General features: G+C 40.1%; 2 protein-coding genes across 13 annotated transcripts in view; one reads left to right on the top strand and one right to left on the bottom strand.

Annotated features, from left to right (window-relative positions):
- The window catches only part of DNAI4 (dynein axonemal intermediate chain 4), a 94975-nt gene extending 90093 nt beyond the window's left edge, over positions 1 to 4882 (bottom strand). The window contains exon 1 of the mRNA XM_061168458.1: positions 4706 to 4882. Within this exon, the coding sequence (XP_061024441.1) occupies positions 4706 to 4752 (47 nt within the window). The 5' untranslated portion in view covers positions 4753 to 4882. The remainder of the gene's footprint in view (positions 1 to 4705) is intronic.
- Positions 4883 to 4982: 100 nt separating this feature from the next.
- MIER1 (MIER1 transcriptional regulator) overlaps positions 4983 to 19203 on the top strand; it is a 69185-nt gene continuing 54964 nt past the window's right edge. For 3 of the 12 annotated variants that reach the window (XM_061121661.1, XM_061121658.1, XM_061121662.1), the window contains exons 1-3: positions 4983 to 5139; positions 6190 to 6290; positions 9300 to 9373. In XM_061121661.1, the coding sequence (XP_060977644.1) occupies positions 5073 to 5139; positions 6190 to 6290; positions 9300 to 9373 (242 nt within the window). In that variant the 5' untranslated portion in view covers positions 4983 to 5072. Of the gene's footprint in view, positions 5140 to 5319; positions 5432 to 5452; positions 5580 to 6189; positions 6291 to 9296; positions 9374 to 10650; positions 10805 to 19203 lie in introns of those variants that run through there. The other 9 variants (XM_061121659.1, XM_061121665.1, XM_061121664.1 and 6 more) reach the window with 9 other exon arrangements.

The following is a 19203-nucleotide window of genomic DNA, read 5'->3' as shown; positions in this document are numbered from 1 at the left end:
TCAGACAATTGAGGTTACATGCAAACCCCTGTACTGAAAGAGATGTAGGAATAACAGAATCACAACTTACTGAAACTGCCGCTAGAGCTAACAAGTAGAAGGAAAACCTGACAGGCAATAGCCTAATTGCTGAAAAATGAGTGTAGACTAATTCAAAAGAGAAAAAATTGCTGGGGGCCTAGCCTTAGGGAGGCCCCCACACTTTTATCAAGTTTTACCTTCAGGAGCTCCAGCAAGCTCCCAGGATGAAGGTCAGAGTAAAATTCTCTGATAGTTTCAGCAGGGGGACAGGAAGTAACCATTCTGAAATATAAACAGAATGTTCAGTTACTCTTAACAAAGGCCTGCCCTCAAGGAAAACCATTTTACCAGAGCCTAAGCAACATGGGGAAAGGGAAATACCTTACTTTAGGTAACCTTCTTGTTCCACCTAAAAAAAAAAAATTCTGAGAATTACTTATGAAGGTCATGGCCCAGGGGTAAAGGCCCACTAAAAGATTAAGACCTAATCATAGGATTAAGGCATACTTCTCTCTGCCTTCCCATTCTCACCCAGCACATCTTACCATATCAACAGGGCTCCTGTATAATAACAGGGGATTACAATGGGAAGAACTGCAAGGCTCAGACTCTAAGCAGGAGTCTCCAGGGAAACCTAAAAACCAGAGGAGACAAAAAAACCAGGACACTAGAGGAAACTGAAATCTCGGAAACCTACAGCTACAGTAAACAACCTGAGTCCTAAGCAAATAAACATAAAACTTCACACTAAGTGCTTACTTATCTCAGTTCATATTACCTGATGCAACATGTTTAGCTTTCAACAAAATACATGGCATACCAAAAGGCATAAAGCAGTCTGAAGAAACAAGCATTAGAGCCACAACAGACAGGACAGAGATTTTGGAATTGTTAAGACTGGGAATTTAAAATAATTATGATTAATATGCTAAAGATCCTAAAGCAAAAAGTGAATAACACACAAGAACAGATAGAAACAACACTCCCCCTCACCCACACAAATCAAAAGGAAATGAATAGATAAACTGGGCAAAGAAGTGAGATAAAAGCATTGAAGAAAGCACTAGTGATTTTTTTTCACTACAGTGGAAGATTGTCCAATACAGCCAACCCCCAAACTATGATTTTTCAACTTTACAATGTTGTGAAGGTAATATATGCTCATTAGAAATCCTACTTTGAATTTCTTTTCCTGGGCCAACAATATAAAATGATACTCCCACAGCTCCCAGTCAATCGTGCAATCACAAGGGGAGGCAACAAATAGAACCATTCTGTACCCACACATTTATTTAATTTTCAGTATTCAATAAACTGTATGAGATATTCAACACTTTATTATAAAACAGACTTTGTGTTAGACGGTTTAGTCTAACTATAGGCTAAAGTAAGTGTTCAGAGCATGTTTAAGGTAGGCTATGCTAAGTATGCTTCCCTGTTGGCTCTGATGGTAAAGAATCTGCCGACAATGCAGGAGACTGGGGTTTGACCCCTGGGTCAAGAAGATCTCCTGGAGAAGGGAATGGCTGCTCACTCCAGTATTCTTGTCTGGAGAATTCCATGGACAGAGGAGCCTGGAGGGCTACAGCCTATGGGGTCACAAAGACTCGACTGAAGCAACTTAGCACATGTGCCCATGATGTTTGGTAGGCTCAGTGTATTAAGTCCATTTTCTATTTAATGACATTTTCAACTTAAGATGGGTTTACTGGGACATAACCTCATGGTAAGCTGAGGAAAATCTGTATTGTTAAGCCAATAAGAAAGACCCAATATAGGAAACACTGGAGTGGGAAAGTGAAAAATTGATAAATACATGTTTCATGAGATCCTTTCTGAGATCAGTATTAAATCCTAAATTGAGAAAGATGAGAAATAATATATTAGGTCAAACCAATGGTTGTAAACATTATTATGTAAGAAATTTTGTTTTTAATTAGATAACATGGCTATCTGAAAAAGTGAAGGTTATGCTACTTCCTATCTCACACCCCAGTTCAGTTCAGTCACTCAGTTATGTCCGACTCTTTGTGACCCCATGGATTGCAGCACGCCAGGCTTCCCTGTCAATCAGTTCCCAGAACTAGCTCAAGCTCATGTTCATCGAGTCAAGTCAGTGTCCATCTCCCACCCTACTCATTCCTGAACAGGTAATCTCCCATGAATGTGTCATTGTTTAAGAAATCCCCAAGGGAATTTTTCTAACACTCTCTCAGGTACTATGAGAGTTTTATGACTTTTTAAGAATTTACATGAAATCGACTTAATTTTACTTTGAGATTTCCAGACCAACAAGTAAAAAAAACCAGACAAGATGAACAGTAACCAATGTTACTAAAGCATATATTACACTCATTTGTTTGCTGCCAGCAAATATTTATTATCTTCAGTCTAGGCAACAGCAGTGAACAAAACAAAAACCTCTGCCTTCATGGAGTACATCATAGCTTGGATGAAAACAGATTAACAAAAAAGTATATAATATACCAAAAGGAATAAACTTTTTGAAGAACAATAGAGCAAGTTGAGGAACTGAACATATTGGGAAGAGTATATTATTTTATGCTGGGTAGTTAGAGAAGGACTCTTTGATAAGGTGACAGCTGAAGAAAACAAATGAATTATGAAATGACAAAGGGTACAATATTCCAAAGAACAGCAAATGCTGTTGAAGAGGTCCTGAAGTGGGAAAAGGTGCTTGATATTGTTGTGGAACAATGCAGAGTATAACTAGCCAAGGGGAAGACTTCAAGGTGAGATCCTGCGTGGCCTACAGAGGATGAGCTATTATTCTGAGTGAAATGGGAAGAATTGGGAAACTTTTGAGAAGAGCCACAGTGATTACTATGTTGAATGAAGGTGACGGTAAAGAGACCATTTAGGAGTTTACTGCAATGTGACAGTTACTGACACTGGAGTGGTAGTCTGGACTTATTTTGCAGGCTGAGATGGTAGAAACTACTGGTGGATGAGGGTACTGAGATGTCAAAGGTAAACTAAGGTTTTTTTTACTGAGTAACTCGAAGAATGGAAATTGTCGTTTACTGAAATGGGAGACTGCAGATTTGATTAGAGGGGGAAATAAGTTCAGTCTTAAATATGAATTTTGAGATGCCCATTAACTTCTAAGTGCAGCTATCTGATTTTAAGCCTGTTTTCTTGGGAGAGGTATTGGCTGGAGAGAGAAACTTGTAAACTGTGAGCACATGGGTAATTTTTAAAGGCAAAAAACAAGAGTGAAGAGAAAAGGTTGTAAGACTGACTAAACCCCATCAACACTCCACTATTTAGATATGTGAGAGACTGAAGACCTAACAGCAAAGTATTTTGAAAAGCAGCAGGCATAGAGCACGGAGAAGGCAACGGCACCCACTCCAGTCCTCTGGCCTGGAAAAGCCCATGGGCGGAGGAGCCATGGCTGCAGTCCACCGGTCGCAAAAGGTCGGACACGACTGAGCGCCTTCACTTTCACTTTTCACTTTCATGCATTGGAGAAGGAAATGGCACCCCACTCCAGTACTCTCGCCTGGAAAATCCCAGGGACGGGGGAGCAGGGTGGGCTGCCGTCTATGGGGTTGCCCAGAGTCGGACACGACTGAAGCGACTTAGCAGCAGCAGCAGGCATAAAGCAAGAGGAGAATTAGCAGAGTGGTGTCCCAGAAACCAAATGAAGTGATTCAAAACTCAGGAAGTGGTAAATTAGATCAAAGCTGCTGATGGCTGAGTTAAGAAACAGAAATGGCCATTACACTTGGCTGGACAGTTATTGCTGACCTTCACACAAGCTGTTTTAGTGGAGTGGTAGGATAGACAAATCTTGGTGGCTCAGATGGTAAAGAATCTGCCTGCAGCGAAGACGTGGGTTTGATCCCTGGGTTGGGAAGATCCCCTAAAGAAGGGAACGGCTACCCACTCCAGTATTCTTGCCTGTAGAATTCCACTGGACAGAGGAGCCTGGTTGCTACAGCCTATAAGATGGTGAAGAGTCGGACACGACTGAGTAACTAACATTTTCATGTTTCAGGGTGGACAAAAACCTGAGTACCATATCCAAGAAAAAAAAGAAGATTCTCTCCCAACACCTTTCAAACAAGTTCTGCTCAAGAAAGATTAGCTGAGCTGGAAGAGATTGCAGAGGAGAGATGCTGAGGGTTTGAGGAGAACAAAAGTCATCTGGAAGTGTGGGAGAATGAATCAATTAGGAAATTTTAGTGGAATAGATAGACTAAGCGACCATTTGAAGTTTTAAGCGAGACAACTGTAAAGCTGTGGGCTTCTGTCCAGCCCTTAATCCAACTGCTCAGAACAGAAGGTTGTAAGCTGGAATGAGTTTTAAGGCAGGATGGTATGAGAAGGCATAAAAAAATCCTCCACTACAGAGCATAGTAATGTTCAGTCTGGTGGCTCACAGAAGCTGAGAGATTGAACATCTGGGTACAGCTTGAAGGCAAGTTGGAGAGAAATAAACCACCACACCGGGAGTGCCAGGAGAAATGGTGGTTCTAAACAAACTAGGTCTTTCCCCAAAAGAGGTTTGGAAAAAGCTGTACTATGCCAAAGAAGGAGACACTGCCACCTCGGAGGTTACAAGGTTGCTGACCCAACACAGATGAAGCGGTAAGTTCTAAAAGGGTTCCCTCCGGAACCCAAGGGAATGGACTAAAGTTTTAGCGTCCGAACTTACACCCCGACGCTCGGCTGCCTGCGGCTGTTTACTGGAGAGATGGGCATGGTGGCGACTGGCTGGGGAATGGTCAACCGCCCTTTTTTCCTCGCTGCTTCTGAAGCCCCTGTACCCCAAAGCCGGCGTTAGCGGCTCTGGCGAAGGCACGGGAATGTTTGCCGGGCGTCATGGAGACGGTGGAGCCCTGGCTCAACAAGCGGCCGCGCGGTTGGCTGGCGGCTGGAGGCCGAGGAGGAGGGAGGAGGCGGAGGGGAGGGCAGAGGGTTGGTGGAGCAGGAGGAAGCTCCGGACGACGACTAGAAGACGGAGGCGGGCGGCCCGGGCCTCAGGCCCCTCCCAGGCTCTGAGTCTCCCGGGCTGCAGGCGGATGGATGGGGCTTCTTCAGGCGGTGGCGGCAGCAGCGGAGGTGGCGGCGGCGGCGGCAGCAGCGGCTGTAAGTGCAGCCTCCATAAACCATCTCTCCTCTCCTAGTCCTGTTCGGGATGAGGGGCTACCGAGGTGTCCTCGGTCTCCTTTCTCTCCTTCCCCTCCCCCACCGCAGAGTACCGCCCGGAAGACCCTTCACTTCCGGGGAGGGGCTAAGAGAGCGCGCCCAGCGGGCTGCCCCTCCCGGAGTGGCGCCGGCCACCCAAGGCGCATGCGCAGCCCCTCTCCACCGCCCACCCCTGCCCAACTGGGTCTTTTGCTTTGGCGTTGGCGGCGGCGCGCTGGGAATCCGCTGCGGAGTGAGTTCGCCTCGCCCTGTCCGCTTCCGCCCCTTGCTCCAGTCGGCCCAGGAACCCGGTCGGCCGCTGTGGCCCCGCCTCTTTCGCGCCGTATCTCCGGGTCTTGTCTCAGCCCAGGGAGGCTCCTGCTACCACTGCATCCCTGGTGGTGAGCAGGGTCCTGGGCAAAGCAGCCCTTTTCGGAGGGAGTGAGGGAGGGAGGAGAGGCCCGAAGAGGGCATTGTTGTGAGGGAAAGAGGTCCTCGCAGGCCGTGGGAGGATCCCTGGGGACAGATGCCTCCCCCACCTTTGAATGGCCTTGTTCTTTCAGCTTTTGGTGGAAAGATCTCTGGCCTGGAGACCATCTCTAGTCCTCGTTTGCTGTGTGACCTTGGGCGAGTCACTACTTCTCTCTGGGCCCCAGTTATCCCTAAAACTTCCTCCAACGCTAAAACTCTTTAATTTTGCAGAAGAGCTTATGCAGTTACAAGACTGGCCGATCTACTGAGGCCGCTTAGCCGAGGTGACCCGGACTTGAGTGAACCTTTCTTCAGTCATGGGTGGAATGAGGCGACCTATTTATTGAGTCACTTTTATTCCTGTATCATCAGTTGCAAATTGCATGACTCAAGGCTCATTAATGTTTTTCTAAAATTATAATGGGATTCCTGTCCTAATTCCTGGCTGTCTTTAAAAATTAGAGATGGGATGAATACTGAGTTTGTAAGATCATCGTCTCCAGTCTCGTTACTACTGAGGCTCTCTTTCCTTTGATCCAGATGGTGTGGTGGCTCGATTCTCCCAGTGCCTGGCTGAGTTTCGGACGTGGTTAAGAACCAACTGGTTGAGGTTCAATGCAGACAAGACGGATGTGATGCTGGTAGGCAGGGGCACACTTGGAGATTAAGGGAGGGAAAGTCCAAACTCCCTCAAGTATATAAATGTTACATTACTCTTCCAGTGTTTGAGAACGGTTGATGGGCCAGTAATTTCCAGAGTTTGGATGAAATTAAAAAATCATGTCAACGATATTATTAAAATACCAGTTTGTGATAATTTCATAAAATGGAGCCACTGGATAAAACTGTATGTAAAAATTACGAAAAGGAAAACCAGAACTGTTCTTTGCAGAACCAAAAGGCTATATACGTGTTTTGGGGTGGCGTTAATAAAAATCAAACCGAGAAAAAGATGATGCTAATTGTCGCATGGATGTGGGACTTCCAATGTAATGCATTAATGCTTTGTAATTTACATGCTGCCTACTACAGTAAAGGTAAAACTCTCAATTTATCTAAAATGTCATTTTCAAAAATAGGTGAAGTTTTTGACATTAGGTGTTCTCCATCGAATTAGTAGTTACCCATAAATTTTTACCTGCACATCATGTGCAAGCTGTCACTTTTAAATAAAAATTTAAGGAAATAGTCTCAAAAGGGACTCTGAAAATTGTTAGATACAGAATTTGGTTTTAGGGTTTTGAATGTACTGTATTAATCTATTTCATTCAAACAGCCCCAGAGTCTAAATTGTTGCAAATTATTTTCTTGATGCATTTTGAGAGGTACTTTTTTGAATTGCATAACATGTATATATAGTATTCCTTATATCTGAATCAGGTATTGGTCCTGAATAAAAGGATATATTTCTTAGGTACATGTAAACTGCCAGGTTTATTTATTGGTTAGTTTGGTGTACTGGTTGAAGAAAAATTGAGACTTTAAAATGCTTTTGTTAAAAGCAAAATAATAATTTTGAAGAGTTTGTGTGTGTGTGTATGTGTGTGTATTGCAGCCTCTATAAAATTGTTAAATAACTTTTTAAATACAATATGCAGTAAATTGCTTAAAAATAGTTTCCCAATATAATAGCAGTTTTGAATAACTTAATGTGGTAAAAGTTAATGTAAGTTTGCCTGAACATAAGGAAGCCTTTAGGTGGGGAATGGGAGCTAAAGAGGCATTTATTCAGGCTTTGTAGTGATTTTTTTTGTTTTGGGACATTAGCCACAAATCTCACATATAATTAGAATTAACCACACCTTTTTGCTTAACTGTAAACATTTTACTACACAATTCTAACAGAACTACCATTTTGGATATCACAATAATAAGGACTATAAACTATAATAATTTTAAACAGCTCATATGTAATGGTGAATTTTCTCATGACTTCAACTCTGTAATGTCCCCTTTCAGCTCCTCTTGTATCAGTAGTCTTTAAAGATTTATTTTTTGTTAACCCAAGTATAAATATTGAGTGTTTGTATTTGGATACAAAGAAGATATCTGTTGAATTAATCCAAAGTGCTGAAGAACTCAGGGTAAGGGGTGACAATAACAAAGAGGTAGACTCTGGTTTGATAAAAAGAAGAATGTTCCAAACATTAGAGGTTTTTTGGAAAAGAACAGCCTTTGAGACGGTGAGTACATTGGAGGTGTTTAAGCATAGGCAGGAAAGCCTGGTATTGGGGGAAAAGAATGAGGGATTCCTACCTAGACAGTTTAGAAATTGACTGAAGACCTCTAAGGTCACATCCAACATTAAGATTCTGTGACTAATGAATAGTTAATTTGTACATATTTGATACTGAAGAGGTATACGAGAGTTTTGAGAAAGACTTTGCATTCTTTAAGACCCACGTTCGATCCCTGGGTTGGGAAGATCCTCTGGAGAAGGAAATGGCAACCCCCTCCAGTACTCTTGCCTGGAGAATCCCATGGACAGAGGAGCCTGGCAGGCTACAGTCCAGGGGTCGCACAGAGTTGGACACGACTGAGCGACTAACACGTGACATGATGACATGACAAGATGGCTCCTCATTTTTCTTTAAAATAAGCATTTTATTTTATTTTTTGGCCACGTGGTACTGCATGCACATCCTTAGTTACCCAATCAGGGATTGAACCCATGCCCTCGGCATTGGGAGCATGGAGTCTTAACCGCTGGACTGCTAGCTAGGGAAGTCCCTCCTAAAAAATTTAAAGATAAGTATATCACTAGAGTAAGATGGGAGGTGGGTAAAACTATACTGAATTCAATATGTGAACAATGACTTACAACATTGGAGCTGTTTCTCTTTTCCTTTAGAATATCTGAACCAAAAAAAAATCACTTAACCCACATTTACAAAAAAAAAATGTAGAGGGAATTTTTTTTTTCCTTAAATGATAATGCCACTTAAAAATAGTAAAATTGATGCACAGTATTAATAAACTTGAAGTCATTTATCAGTGAGATGGATACCCATTCAAGTATGTCCTAGATTCGATATTCTTGACAATTTCAGAATTCATTCAGTAGGCTAAGGGACTGTAAGCCCCAGCTCTTTATCACAATCGGAATTCTTATTGATAACTGAAGAATCGGAGATTCTTCAAGCAAATTATTCCTGTGCCTTGCATTTTGACAATAATGTTTAATCTTCCTTTTGATAACCAGGTAAATTTCAAATATTAGCTTTCCCATTTAAATGGATAATTCTCCTTTAATCCAGTTGTTTTATAAAGCCTGAGTTTCTACCTCTAGGCCCCTTATTCTTATCTTTACCCACCTCAGTTCTATGCACATCCATTGTTCTTTGCCTTCACAGCCGTTTCCATCAAGCATCTCAAAGTGAAAAGTGTTGCACTAGGAACTGACTTATAAAAAAGTCATTTCTGTTTCAAATCAGAAGGACTAAGGTAATTCAACAGGGTAACTCTTAGAAACTATATACTTATGCTAAAATATTTATTCCCCCAAGGAATCCTGAAAAACACTTTTATATAAGTATTCTAAAAAATAAAGTGAAAATACTGTACAGTACAGTTAATGGTAAAAATTGTTTGTAGATTTGGGAACCTTAAAGTTTTCCTTTCTCTTCTTTCCCTTGCTTTTCTTTCAGTAGAAAATGTGCATCAGATGTTTATGTTTAATTGGTTTACAGACTGTCTGTGGACTCTTTTCCTGTCATATTACCAGGTAATGTCCTTTCACTTAGCAGCTACTTCATATACCTGTAAATGCACAAAATATTCATGCACAAATTATTATTGGACATAAGAATTTCAAGTTAAATGTTGAATCTTTGAAAGAAGAAACTACTTAATAGAATCTAGAATTTTAAAGGAATATAAATAATCTATAACAGTCTTCCCCATATTTCATTGTATCGGTTTAAAGAAAAATTGTATACGTGCACATTTATGTAATATATTGTGCTGGCAAAGCATTATTTGGAGGGAACAAATAAGTTTCATATTTAATTGGTTGATTTGGAAGTCATTTTTGAAATTGCATTAAGAAGAATCCTTGAACGTTTGGGGGGAAAACGGTATTTATGAATTAAGACTTTCTAACTTCTGCTTTGGTAAAATGTGTTAGTACACGTTTTAATATCATGTTTGCATTACCCAGTATCTGCCATAGTAAGGAAAGTGAAACACGTTTGTTATTTTGCAATCATTGGCTCTGGCAATCATCAGAATTGGCACTAAAGCCAGTTTGCAGTTCTCGGCCAATATATTACAATAAACTTTTAATTTCAGGCATTGCACGTAAGCAAATTCTCCACCTATACAGTCGAATTGGAGATTATATCTATTAAAGAGCAGCTTTTCAGTATTTCACATTTAGAAATTTTCTGTGGTGCAGAACCATTGCACAATTATCTTACTACTGGCATTGCAGAAGGTGTGTAAGGAAAAGCAAATGATACATGAGGATGGCAGTCTACCCAGTACAGTCCCTTTTCTTAATCCCTGCTGTGACCTGTAAAATTTTGTTACATGGGATTTTACAGTTTCTGTCGGGAAAGAGCCAAGAGAAGTATCCGCCAAGGGATAACCGCTTTCGAAGCGCGCTGCTTGCCGTTGTTGCAATCACAGCAACATCCGTTTTTCCAACAAATGGGACTTCAAAAGAGGCCTACACGTAAAATATATCGTATCTTTCCCCCAGCGATATGAATGCTGGACGTGCCTCCTTTGGCTAGTTTCCTTCACCTCTAGTCCCTAGAGCCCGCTCCGGGCTGGGGTCGCGGATCCGCTGGGCTGGGGAGGCGCCAGATACCGAGATGCCCACCTCCCGCTCTACACCCACCTTGGCTCCGCCTCCTCCGCGCTCCTCTGGGGGAGGGCTGCCTCGGGGCCGCGCGCGCTCCTGTTCCCGCGCGCGCGTTCTGGCCTTTTCCCTCCAGTCCCGCTGAGCCCCGGCGCCGCGAGGGGGCGGAGTGGGGTGTGGTGGGCGCGCTCGGGCGGCTCCTGCGCGTTCCCGCCGAGGCAGCGGCGGCGGGAGCGGCAGAGGCGGCGGAGGCTGGAGTCCCGTTGCCGAGTCTCACATCCGGGTTCTGGCCGTGACCCAGCTGCGGCCGCCGCGGAGATGTGACCCGTCAGTACGGCAAATATGGCGGAGGTAAGGGAGCGAGCTCCCCCTCCCTGTCCCGGAGCCGGGCGCCCCCAGGTCCGGGCCGGGGAGGAGTGGAGTGGGCCTGGCTAGGGAGGCCGAGCCCTGCTGGCGCCACTGCCCACCTGTTGTCCGGAACAGGCCGCGCTCTGGGCGGGAGCTTTTCGTGGAACTTAGTTGAGAGGGGTCTGTGGGTAGGGGAAGGCGGAGGCGTAGTTGGACTTCGGGGGCACTTTACGGGTCGAGGGCGGCGTGGCTGTGCGTACGGAGAGGGGCGGCGGGGGGCGCCGGTGGCGCAACTTCGCCGGCCGGTCCTAGGGGCCGGGAGAGGAGCTGCTGCTTCCTCCTGCGAAGTTTCTTCCCTCTCTAGCCGAGATGCTGTTGCGCCCTACCGCGTCACCCCTGTCGGTTTGCTACTGACATTCCGCCTGTGTTGGGGAAAACGTGAGGAGAACGGCCTCTAACTCTGTAATTTTCTTGATGGTGACCAGATGAGCGTGGAGAAATGAACCTGGTCTTTTCGCAATCCATCACTCTAGGTTAGGGCAGCCTCCCCATTTCTTCAAACATTCCCTCTTCCCTTCCCGGTAGAACCTCTTTTTCTCTCTTTATATTTCAGAAGAGTTGCTTTCTCCCTTTCTTACCCCCATCACTTTCCGGGCGTTTTACGCCTTTGCGAATCGAGGCTGTCTATTCCTATCTTTCTCTTTCAGTTTTTTCCCCGCTTAGGGAAGATTTCCTCCCCTCTCCCCGCACCCCCCCCCCCCCCCCCAGCCCCAGTTTGCTCTTTTTCTCGTAAACGAGTTCCCAAAGCCCCCTTTCCTCCGTGGCGATTGTTTTACATTTGGGGGCCTTAAATCCAGGGGGGCCTTAAACCCCCATGTTGGGGCAGACAACCTCTGTTGATTAATCTGAATTTAGTATATACTACAGGAGATTAAAATTTTTGCCTCTGATGTAAACCTATAAACATTTGACTTTTTAAAAATACTTTTTTTCTCCCTTACCGTCAGAAGAATTTCGATATCCTTTACTCGCTGGAGTTGAAGAGGTGGTATATTTGGACTTTTATGTCTTCCTTGAGTAGAGCCACTTTAAATGTTGGCAAAGACGTTTTTTTCTTCTGAGAATTATCATTTTCATAGTCTCAGGGGCACCTAAAAACAGATTTAGGAAGTAGATAATTATATTTACCCTCCACCCCCTATTTTTGTCTTCATTATTTGCTAAATGAAGCCAATGGTGAGTACACTTTCATCAATACCATAATACTTCCTTTTTAAATCGTGGAATTCAGAAAAATAGATTTTGGAAAAGAATGTTAATTTGGAGACCTGTTCAAATACCTGTTGAGTGGAGGGACCCAAAGCTTAAGAGTTTTCTGGAGTGGCTCTTAGGGTGCTCCTTCCCCATGGTGTATGGAAACTGACTTTATGTTCTGGAGTATTTGCTATTTAAAAAGAATAGAAGGATTGATTGCTGCCAGTATTTTTAAAATTTTAATATTCTGATATAAAAATAAATTTAGATCTTAAGGTTTACTTCCATTTCTTTTGTTGTTTGTGGTTAAAGAATTGTATTCCGAGGAATATGAATTGGACAAAACAGTACTTTGTATTTCACTTAATGTGACTGGATTTATTCCACTGGGCTGAAAGATATTTAGTCCTGATGAGGTTCTTAAGGGCTTGTTTCCTTCGTGTGTCTAAGGGGAAGGGATTCTGTGTACCTGGCTTTACATATATTTTGTCAAATAGTCTTCAGTGAATGCCCATTAGGTAAGCAGCGCTGTGTTGTAATAGGTGATGTGGTGTCTTGCCTCGTGGTGCTGCTCAGGATGGTTTGAATTTTAAGTTTTGTAGTCATAGTTTTAAAGCAAGATATTACTGAAGGAAAATATCTTAGTGTATGAAAATACAGTGAAATTTAAATTTAAGTTTAAAAAAATTTAAATTTAAGTTTAAAAAAAAAAAAACTTAGAAATTTTAACTACTACCACACTGGAAACAATATGTAAATAAAAGCATTTAAACATTTAATTTCTTTTAGAATTAAAGATTGTATTCATTAGTGATTGAGTCACTGATTATTTCTTAATAATTTCAAGTGGACATTTTAGTTTCCTTAAAAATCGCATCACTTGGAGAATGGAACTTTCATGTTTTGTAGGAACACAGGAATAGTTCAATTTCAAGAAAATTTTAAAAACCCTGAAATTTGTTTCCAGTGCATTTATTTTAGTGACCTTGTTATCTTTTAAAAATTAATCTTTCATGTTCTTCAATTACTTGTAGATGGTTTTATTTATAATGAATTTTGAGGAAGAGTGGAGGAAACTTCTTCATCTCTGTCTCACAGAAAATCTAGAACCAGTGAAGTAGTGAAAAGTAAAATGAATTTGTAGTTTTCCTATCTCAATATTTTAGTAATTAGCATGATTTTAGAGACTAGTCATTTTAAAAATTAGACGAAGAAGAAATGCTTGATTTGTAGAGTGCTTTTACTTTTATTTGAACTCCGAAGAGATTTTTTTTTTTATGCTGCCGATATAAAGCATGTGATAAAATAATTCAAATCCCATGCTCTTTTGCACTTTTGATTAAGTCGACCAGAGGACTGACTCTAACCGGTGAAATTACAGTAAGTGCAAAGTGACAAAATGTGTTCATTTGATAAATCTGAAGGGAAAACAGGTCACTGAAGAAACATGTCTCTAGAGAAAAATGTAGGTATGATGCTTCTGGGCTTGTTGTTGTTGTTTCCTGCATAGAGTGACCCTGATCTTGTTTTTCCAAAAAAACATTTGATTCTTAAATACTTTTTGCTTTAGATGTGTACAGAATACTAATTTTTCATACTTGATCTGATCATCTTAGTCCATAATAAGTATGTCATGCTTATTAAAATTGTAGTAACATTTAAAACATATATAACATATACAGAAGTAATGACATATGCTCCATTTCTTAATACTTTCTGGTAATATTTCTCCCTGCTTATTATCCCCTAAAATTATTAATGAACCTTCCAAAAGGAGGCTCTCCTAGTCACAGTTAAAGGAAATTACAGGGTAGTGGCCGTTGTACAAAAGCAGTGAGAAAGAAAGAATAAGAGGAAAAAATAGTCAGTCCTTTGGGTTTTATAAGGAATGTGGTGGGAACCTTTGGGAATGAACAATTTGTCTTTTATTTCAGAGTTTGTAAACACATAAGCGACTTCTCTTTCAAGGGAAGAGAGGTCATAGCATAGTTTAAGACCTGTCTTCACCTAGGCCATATTGTTGTCTCATAAAAAGAAGAAAATTTAATGAATTTGCTATTTTGTGTTAGTTTTAAGTACTTTAGTATTGCCAAAAATAATACATCATATTTAGTCACTGTCACATCTATCCATTTCTGTTAAAAACAGACTCCTTGTGTAACATTTTTCAAGGATATTTGGATTTTGTTTCTTAAGGAAATGGGATCATCTTGAATGCTATTTTTGATAGTGTTAATTTCTACTCTTAAAACTTGTTTCACCGTAGTGAATTCAGACCTAAAATAATTATGCCAGTAATGAAACAAAATTTTTTTTTTAGTGTTTATACTTACAGAGCTATTAAGGATTTATTTAGAGTGCTTAATACTCATGCATGGGAGTTTGAAAAGCTTAATTCAGAAGGAATAATAGTCGTAGTGCTTGACAAGGTAGGAAAGATTAGTTGGGAAATATAGAAGTGAATTTCTTTTAGAGAATTCTGGAGACGAATCATTTTCCCAAATAATTAAAAAATACAACACTGCCTTTGAAACTTCAGCATGTCATTATGAAAAGTAACCAGCTATACAGAAATTTCTTGCATGAAGTTCAGATGGAGTCACTGTATATTTCTAAATATCTCCAAATGGTTTCAAAATTCATTGCAGTGATTAAGTTCACATACCAGTTGTTACTGGGGACCACTCTGTTTGACTTATGCTGTGGCTTAGAATGTTATGTTTATGTTGTATGAAATTCATAAAGTAGCAACCCCAAAAGCTTTTTGCACATTAGATGTTTTTTCCCCAATAGCCCTAGATTTAAAAAATAATACATTTAGAATAGTCTTAAACATATCCCATCCATGAAGATAAGTACTCCTCAGTAGTGTTAATGTTTTTTTGAGCAGTTCATAAAAAAAGTAAAGAACTTAGATCTCAAAAGAAGTTGGACTAAACCTGAAGAAATCTAAATCTTTTCATTCTAAGGGAAAATGAAACTGAGTAGAGAGTCTATGTAGTTTGTCCTGGGTTGTGCTGTTTATGTAGCACAATCAAGGCTGGAACATAGAAGGCTTCTGAATTGCTAGTGCTTAGTAATAGCAATTCATCCTCTATAAATTATTACTATTGTAGTAAATTTTCTAATTTTAACTCCAAAACTTTCTTAAACAGTTAAGTGATTTAATTTTGTGTGAAGGAAGAGGGATGGTGGGCCCTTGGCACAGTCTCCCTGCCCTCTCTCCACCCTGGAATAGGGCCCCAGCTCCTGTCTGTCTTCGTCCCTATCCCTGTGAGAATCTGGTATCTGCATTACTAAGTGATATTAATATTTAAATAATGGTGGAATTCGTTTGTGGGAAACAATTAGTTAAGACACTTACACTCACTGAAAATGTGTTTTTGATTGTCCAGGATAAAAGAATCTAATTCATGTTTTTACTACCTTACTTATTTATGTTTTAGTGATATTCTAGTTTATCTTTTGTCTGTCAATTTACAGTTTTTTTGGTATATGGGATATTTCTTACCATGGTCTAAAAATTACAGAAGAGAAACATTTAAACAAATTTGAGGTACTGAATATTTGTTACAACTATTAGTAGCTGGATCAACTAAATCGAATATATGAGTATAGATATAAAAGTTGCTATAAAAGTTAACACAGTTCATTCTGATTCTTTGATTTAGCCAATTCATACCCTCTCTGCTGTTTTCCACCTCAGATAAAACAATTATGTATGTACCTAAAAGAAAACTAGGTTATTTTTCAAAATTATATAAATTTGTTTTTAAAAAATAATGGCAAATACTAAGTTTTCTTGAAAATCTAAAAGTGAGAGGAGAAAATGAAAGTGGCTCATAATTCCACTGTATTATCTCCACTGACTTTCTGTTTAAAAAACAAAGAATAATGCTTGCAAGTGATTAAAAAATTCCAGTAGTACCAAAAGGCATAAAGTGAAAAACCTCCTTTCCCCAACCCATGCTCTAGAGGTAACTTGTTAGCAGATTTTTGTGTATCCTTTAGGGGAAAAATTTTTTATGTGTGTTCCAGCCCAATTTTCCCCTTCCTCTACACTTTTCTTTTACTCCTAATATAGCTATCTGTTTGTAGACACATACACGCGCACATGTGTTTAGCATTTTTTCCCTCAGTCAGCACAAGCAGAACTGTCTCAATCTTTTTAGTGAATTAGTAATTTCCTTTGCTTGGAAAAACGATGTTTCATTTCTAACTAATTAAATAATGAACTTAAATTTTTTCCCAACTTTTTGCTGTAGACAACTCTGTAGTAATAACTGGGATACACCTATCTTTATGTGCTTTTTTAGTTATGTCAGTAGGGTAAGTTCATGTTGGCAAGATGATCTGCAGAACGCTTTAACTCATATTTCTATCAGTAATATATGAGCGTGTTTTAAGTATATTTTAATCCCCAATGTAAAAAATCTTTACTGATTGCATTTTATAATTTGAGATTTTTCTGAAAATAAGTATTGTTACAAATGAGTACCTGCTTAGCTTTAGTTGTAGTCTTTCACCATCCTTTCTAATTTACTGTAATCATTAATGGTAGATGTTGCAGGTTTTCTGAAGGGTATTGTTAGATACCAGTTCCTAATGAGACATAGATAATAGTCTGACGTGACAAATGACAACTTGCAGTCACATTTTAAACATGCTTTGACTAGATGAAAACCATTTAAAAAAAAAAAGGGAAAGGAGGAGAGAGATAAAGAGAAGTTTTTGGTTTGTTTGGTTTTTTTTTGTGTTGTTGTTGTTTTTAAGATATTTAATAGTTTCTTTCGGAAATACAGAAGGAATTAGGTCCTAGACTTTACCTTCACCACCTATTGTGGAACCTTTATCAAGTCAGTTTTATCTCCCTGGGTTTGCTAATCTATAAAATGAGGTAGATGGGGTAGGTTTTATTGCCAGGTTCATGATCAAGTAAATTTATGCATTTGGAAATATGTAGTACTATATGAACCTAAGCTGGTTCTGCTATTCTTTTAAATATCTAAATTAAAAATGCCCTCATTTCATACTAAAATTTCTGGTATTATACTAAACTCATATTTATATGTATTTATATACTAAATTCATAATGAAAGATGATCAGTTTGTTTGTTGGTGGGCCAAAGTAATGCTTACAGTATAAACTATTTTCAAATGCCTGTTTTCAAGAAGCCGATCTTTGATTTAATTGGATATAATGGACTTCCCTGGTGGCTCAGTGGTAAAGAACCTGCCTGCCAAGGAAAGGAGATGCAAGTTCGTTCCCTGGGTTGGGAAAATCCTCTGGAGGAGGAAATGGCAACCCACTCCCATATTCTTGGCTGGGCAATCCCATGGATAGAGAAACCTGGCAGCTGTAGTCCATGGGGTTGCAAAAGACTCAGACACGACTTAGTGACTGAGCGTGTGTGCATGCATGTGCGCGCGCAGACATACACACACACTCTCTCTCTCCCTCCTTCCTTCCCTCCCTCCGTCCCGCTCTTTCCCTCTCTCTCCGTCTCTGTCTCTCACCAGTCTCATTCCTGTCCTTACGACCCAATATAGTACAATTTTATTTTGAACATAGAATACTAAAATATATATCTATAGGCAAACCATTCCTGCTTCCCCTCCCCCAGTTCTAATCCAGGTATACCATCCACCACATCATGTTTCTTAAAACCTCCTTGTGTGCTATCTTTGAGCACTGGGTGTTCTGGTTTATGCCAGCTATAAATGCTGTATATGCCAGCAGTATAAATGCTATCAGTCATTTAACATTTGGCATCTTAATGAATGGAACATATTTTAGACCTTTTTCAGAGCATTGCAGTGGTAACTGTTTACCAATAAAACAAAACTCAGTATGGTATTTATTTGCATTTAGCACAGTTTGAGGAGTTTTACAAACTATACAGACCCCAGTTGCAATTCAGTCTATTATTGCCAATATCTAATAACATCAGTGAAAGTGTACCTTTTATTCTTAGGTAGAATAACTTATTTTTTATCAGAAGACTGTTAAATGGAATAATTATTGGAGTGTTCAAAAAGGACCAAATGCTCAAAGAGCTATTTCTTTTAAGCTAGTTTGAAAGACGTGCTGGTTTCTCTTGTTTAAGCCTTTCAAACCTATTTCAGAAGTTTCCAAAAAAGGAAAAACGGCCATTGTAAGGCCACTCTTGTGTATAGTGAACCTGGGACCAGATGAAGATAATCATTAACTTTGCTGTAGCCTTGGATAGAGGCTTAAATTTGGGATAGATACTTAAATTTGGGAAATAAAGTTTGAAGTGAAAGTGGATTAATATTTTTAAATGTTGATTTGCTGTGTAATATGTGTGGTGGTTTAATCCATTTTGAGCTAGAAGTGAGCTAGAACTGTTCAAAAGATGTTGTTCAGTTTCCCAGTCATGTCCGACTGTTTGCGACCCCATGGACCGAAGCACACCAGTCCTCCCTGTCCCTCACCATCTCCCAGAGTTTGGCCAAGTTCATATCCATTGTATTGGTGATACCATCCAGCCACCTCATCCTCTAACATTCTCTTCTTCAACATCAAAAGATGTTAAGAGAGCTAAAAATTTTACTCTTTCTATGGTTACATTATTCTCTTTTTACCCTACTCCACAGCTTCCCCTTAGAGGAACCAAATTTAAAAGTAGCACTGTTTCGACTGTCTGGCAGTTCGAGATGGTGGTATGACACTTGAAAATATATAATATTGAATAATGGTCTTTTGTTAAAATGAGTGAGTGCTATAGACAAGAACCATTCTCTTGTAAGAATTAAAAGGAACAAATAGGAACCTTGGGAAAGTAGGCCTTAAAACAATGTAAGTCACCATGGAGACTCTAGAATGTCACACTTACGGCAATAGCGTGATGCAGACTGTTTTCAAAATGGAATTTTTAATATCTCATAAGAATTTATCTTAGAGGCCTAGCTTTTGAAAAATTGGGCACTTTTTGGCTCTTCAATTTTGTTCCCCCCTTCCTGCTCCATATTTCAGTAGAAAGAAGGAAAATACTAGAATATCCGTATCTTCTTGCTAGTACTTTTGAACTTCCAGCATCTCTGACTTCTGATGAGCCTAAGTAGACAGCTTGAAATGAATAGGCAAGGTTTTAGTTATAAAGATTTTGTCATTTGAGGCATCTTTT

This window comes from Dama dama, chromosome 20, assembly GCF_033118175.1.
Source record: "Dama dama isolate Ldn47 chromosome 20, ASM3311817v1, whole genome shotgun sequence".
Classification (NCBI taxonomy): domain Eukaryota; kingdom Metazoa; phylum Chordata; class Mammalia; order Artiodactyla; family Cervidae; genus Dama; species Dama dama.
Note: the sequence above shows the minus strand (reverse complement) of the source record. Positions and strands in the feature narration are given on the sequence as shown.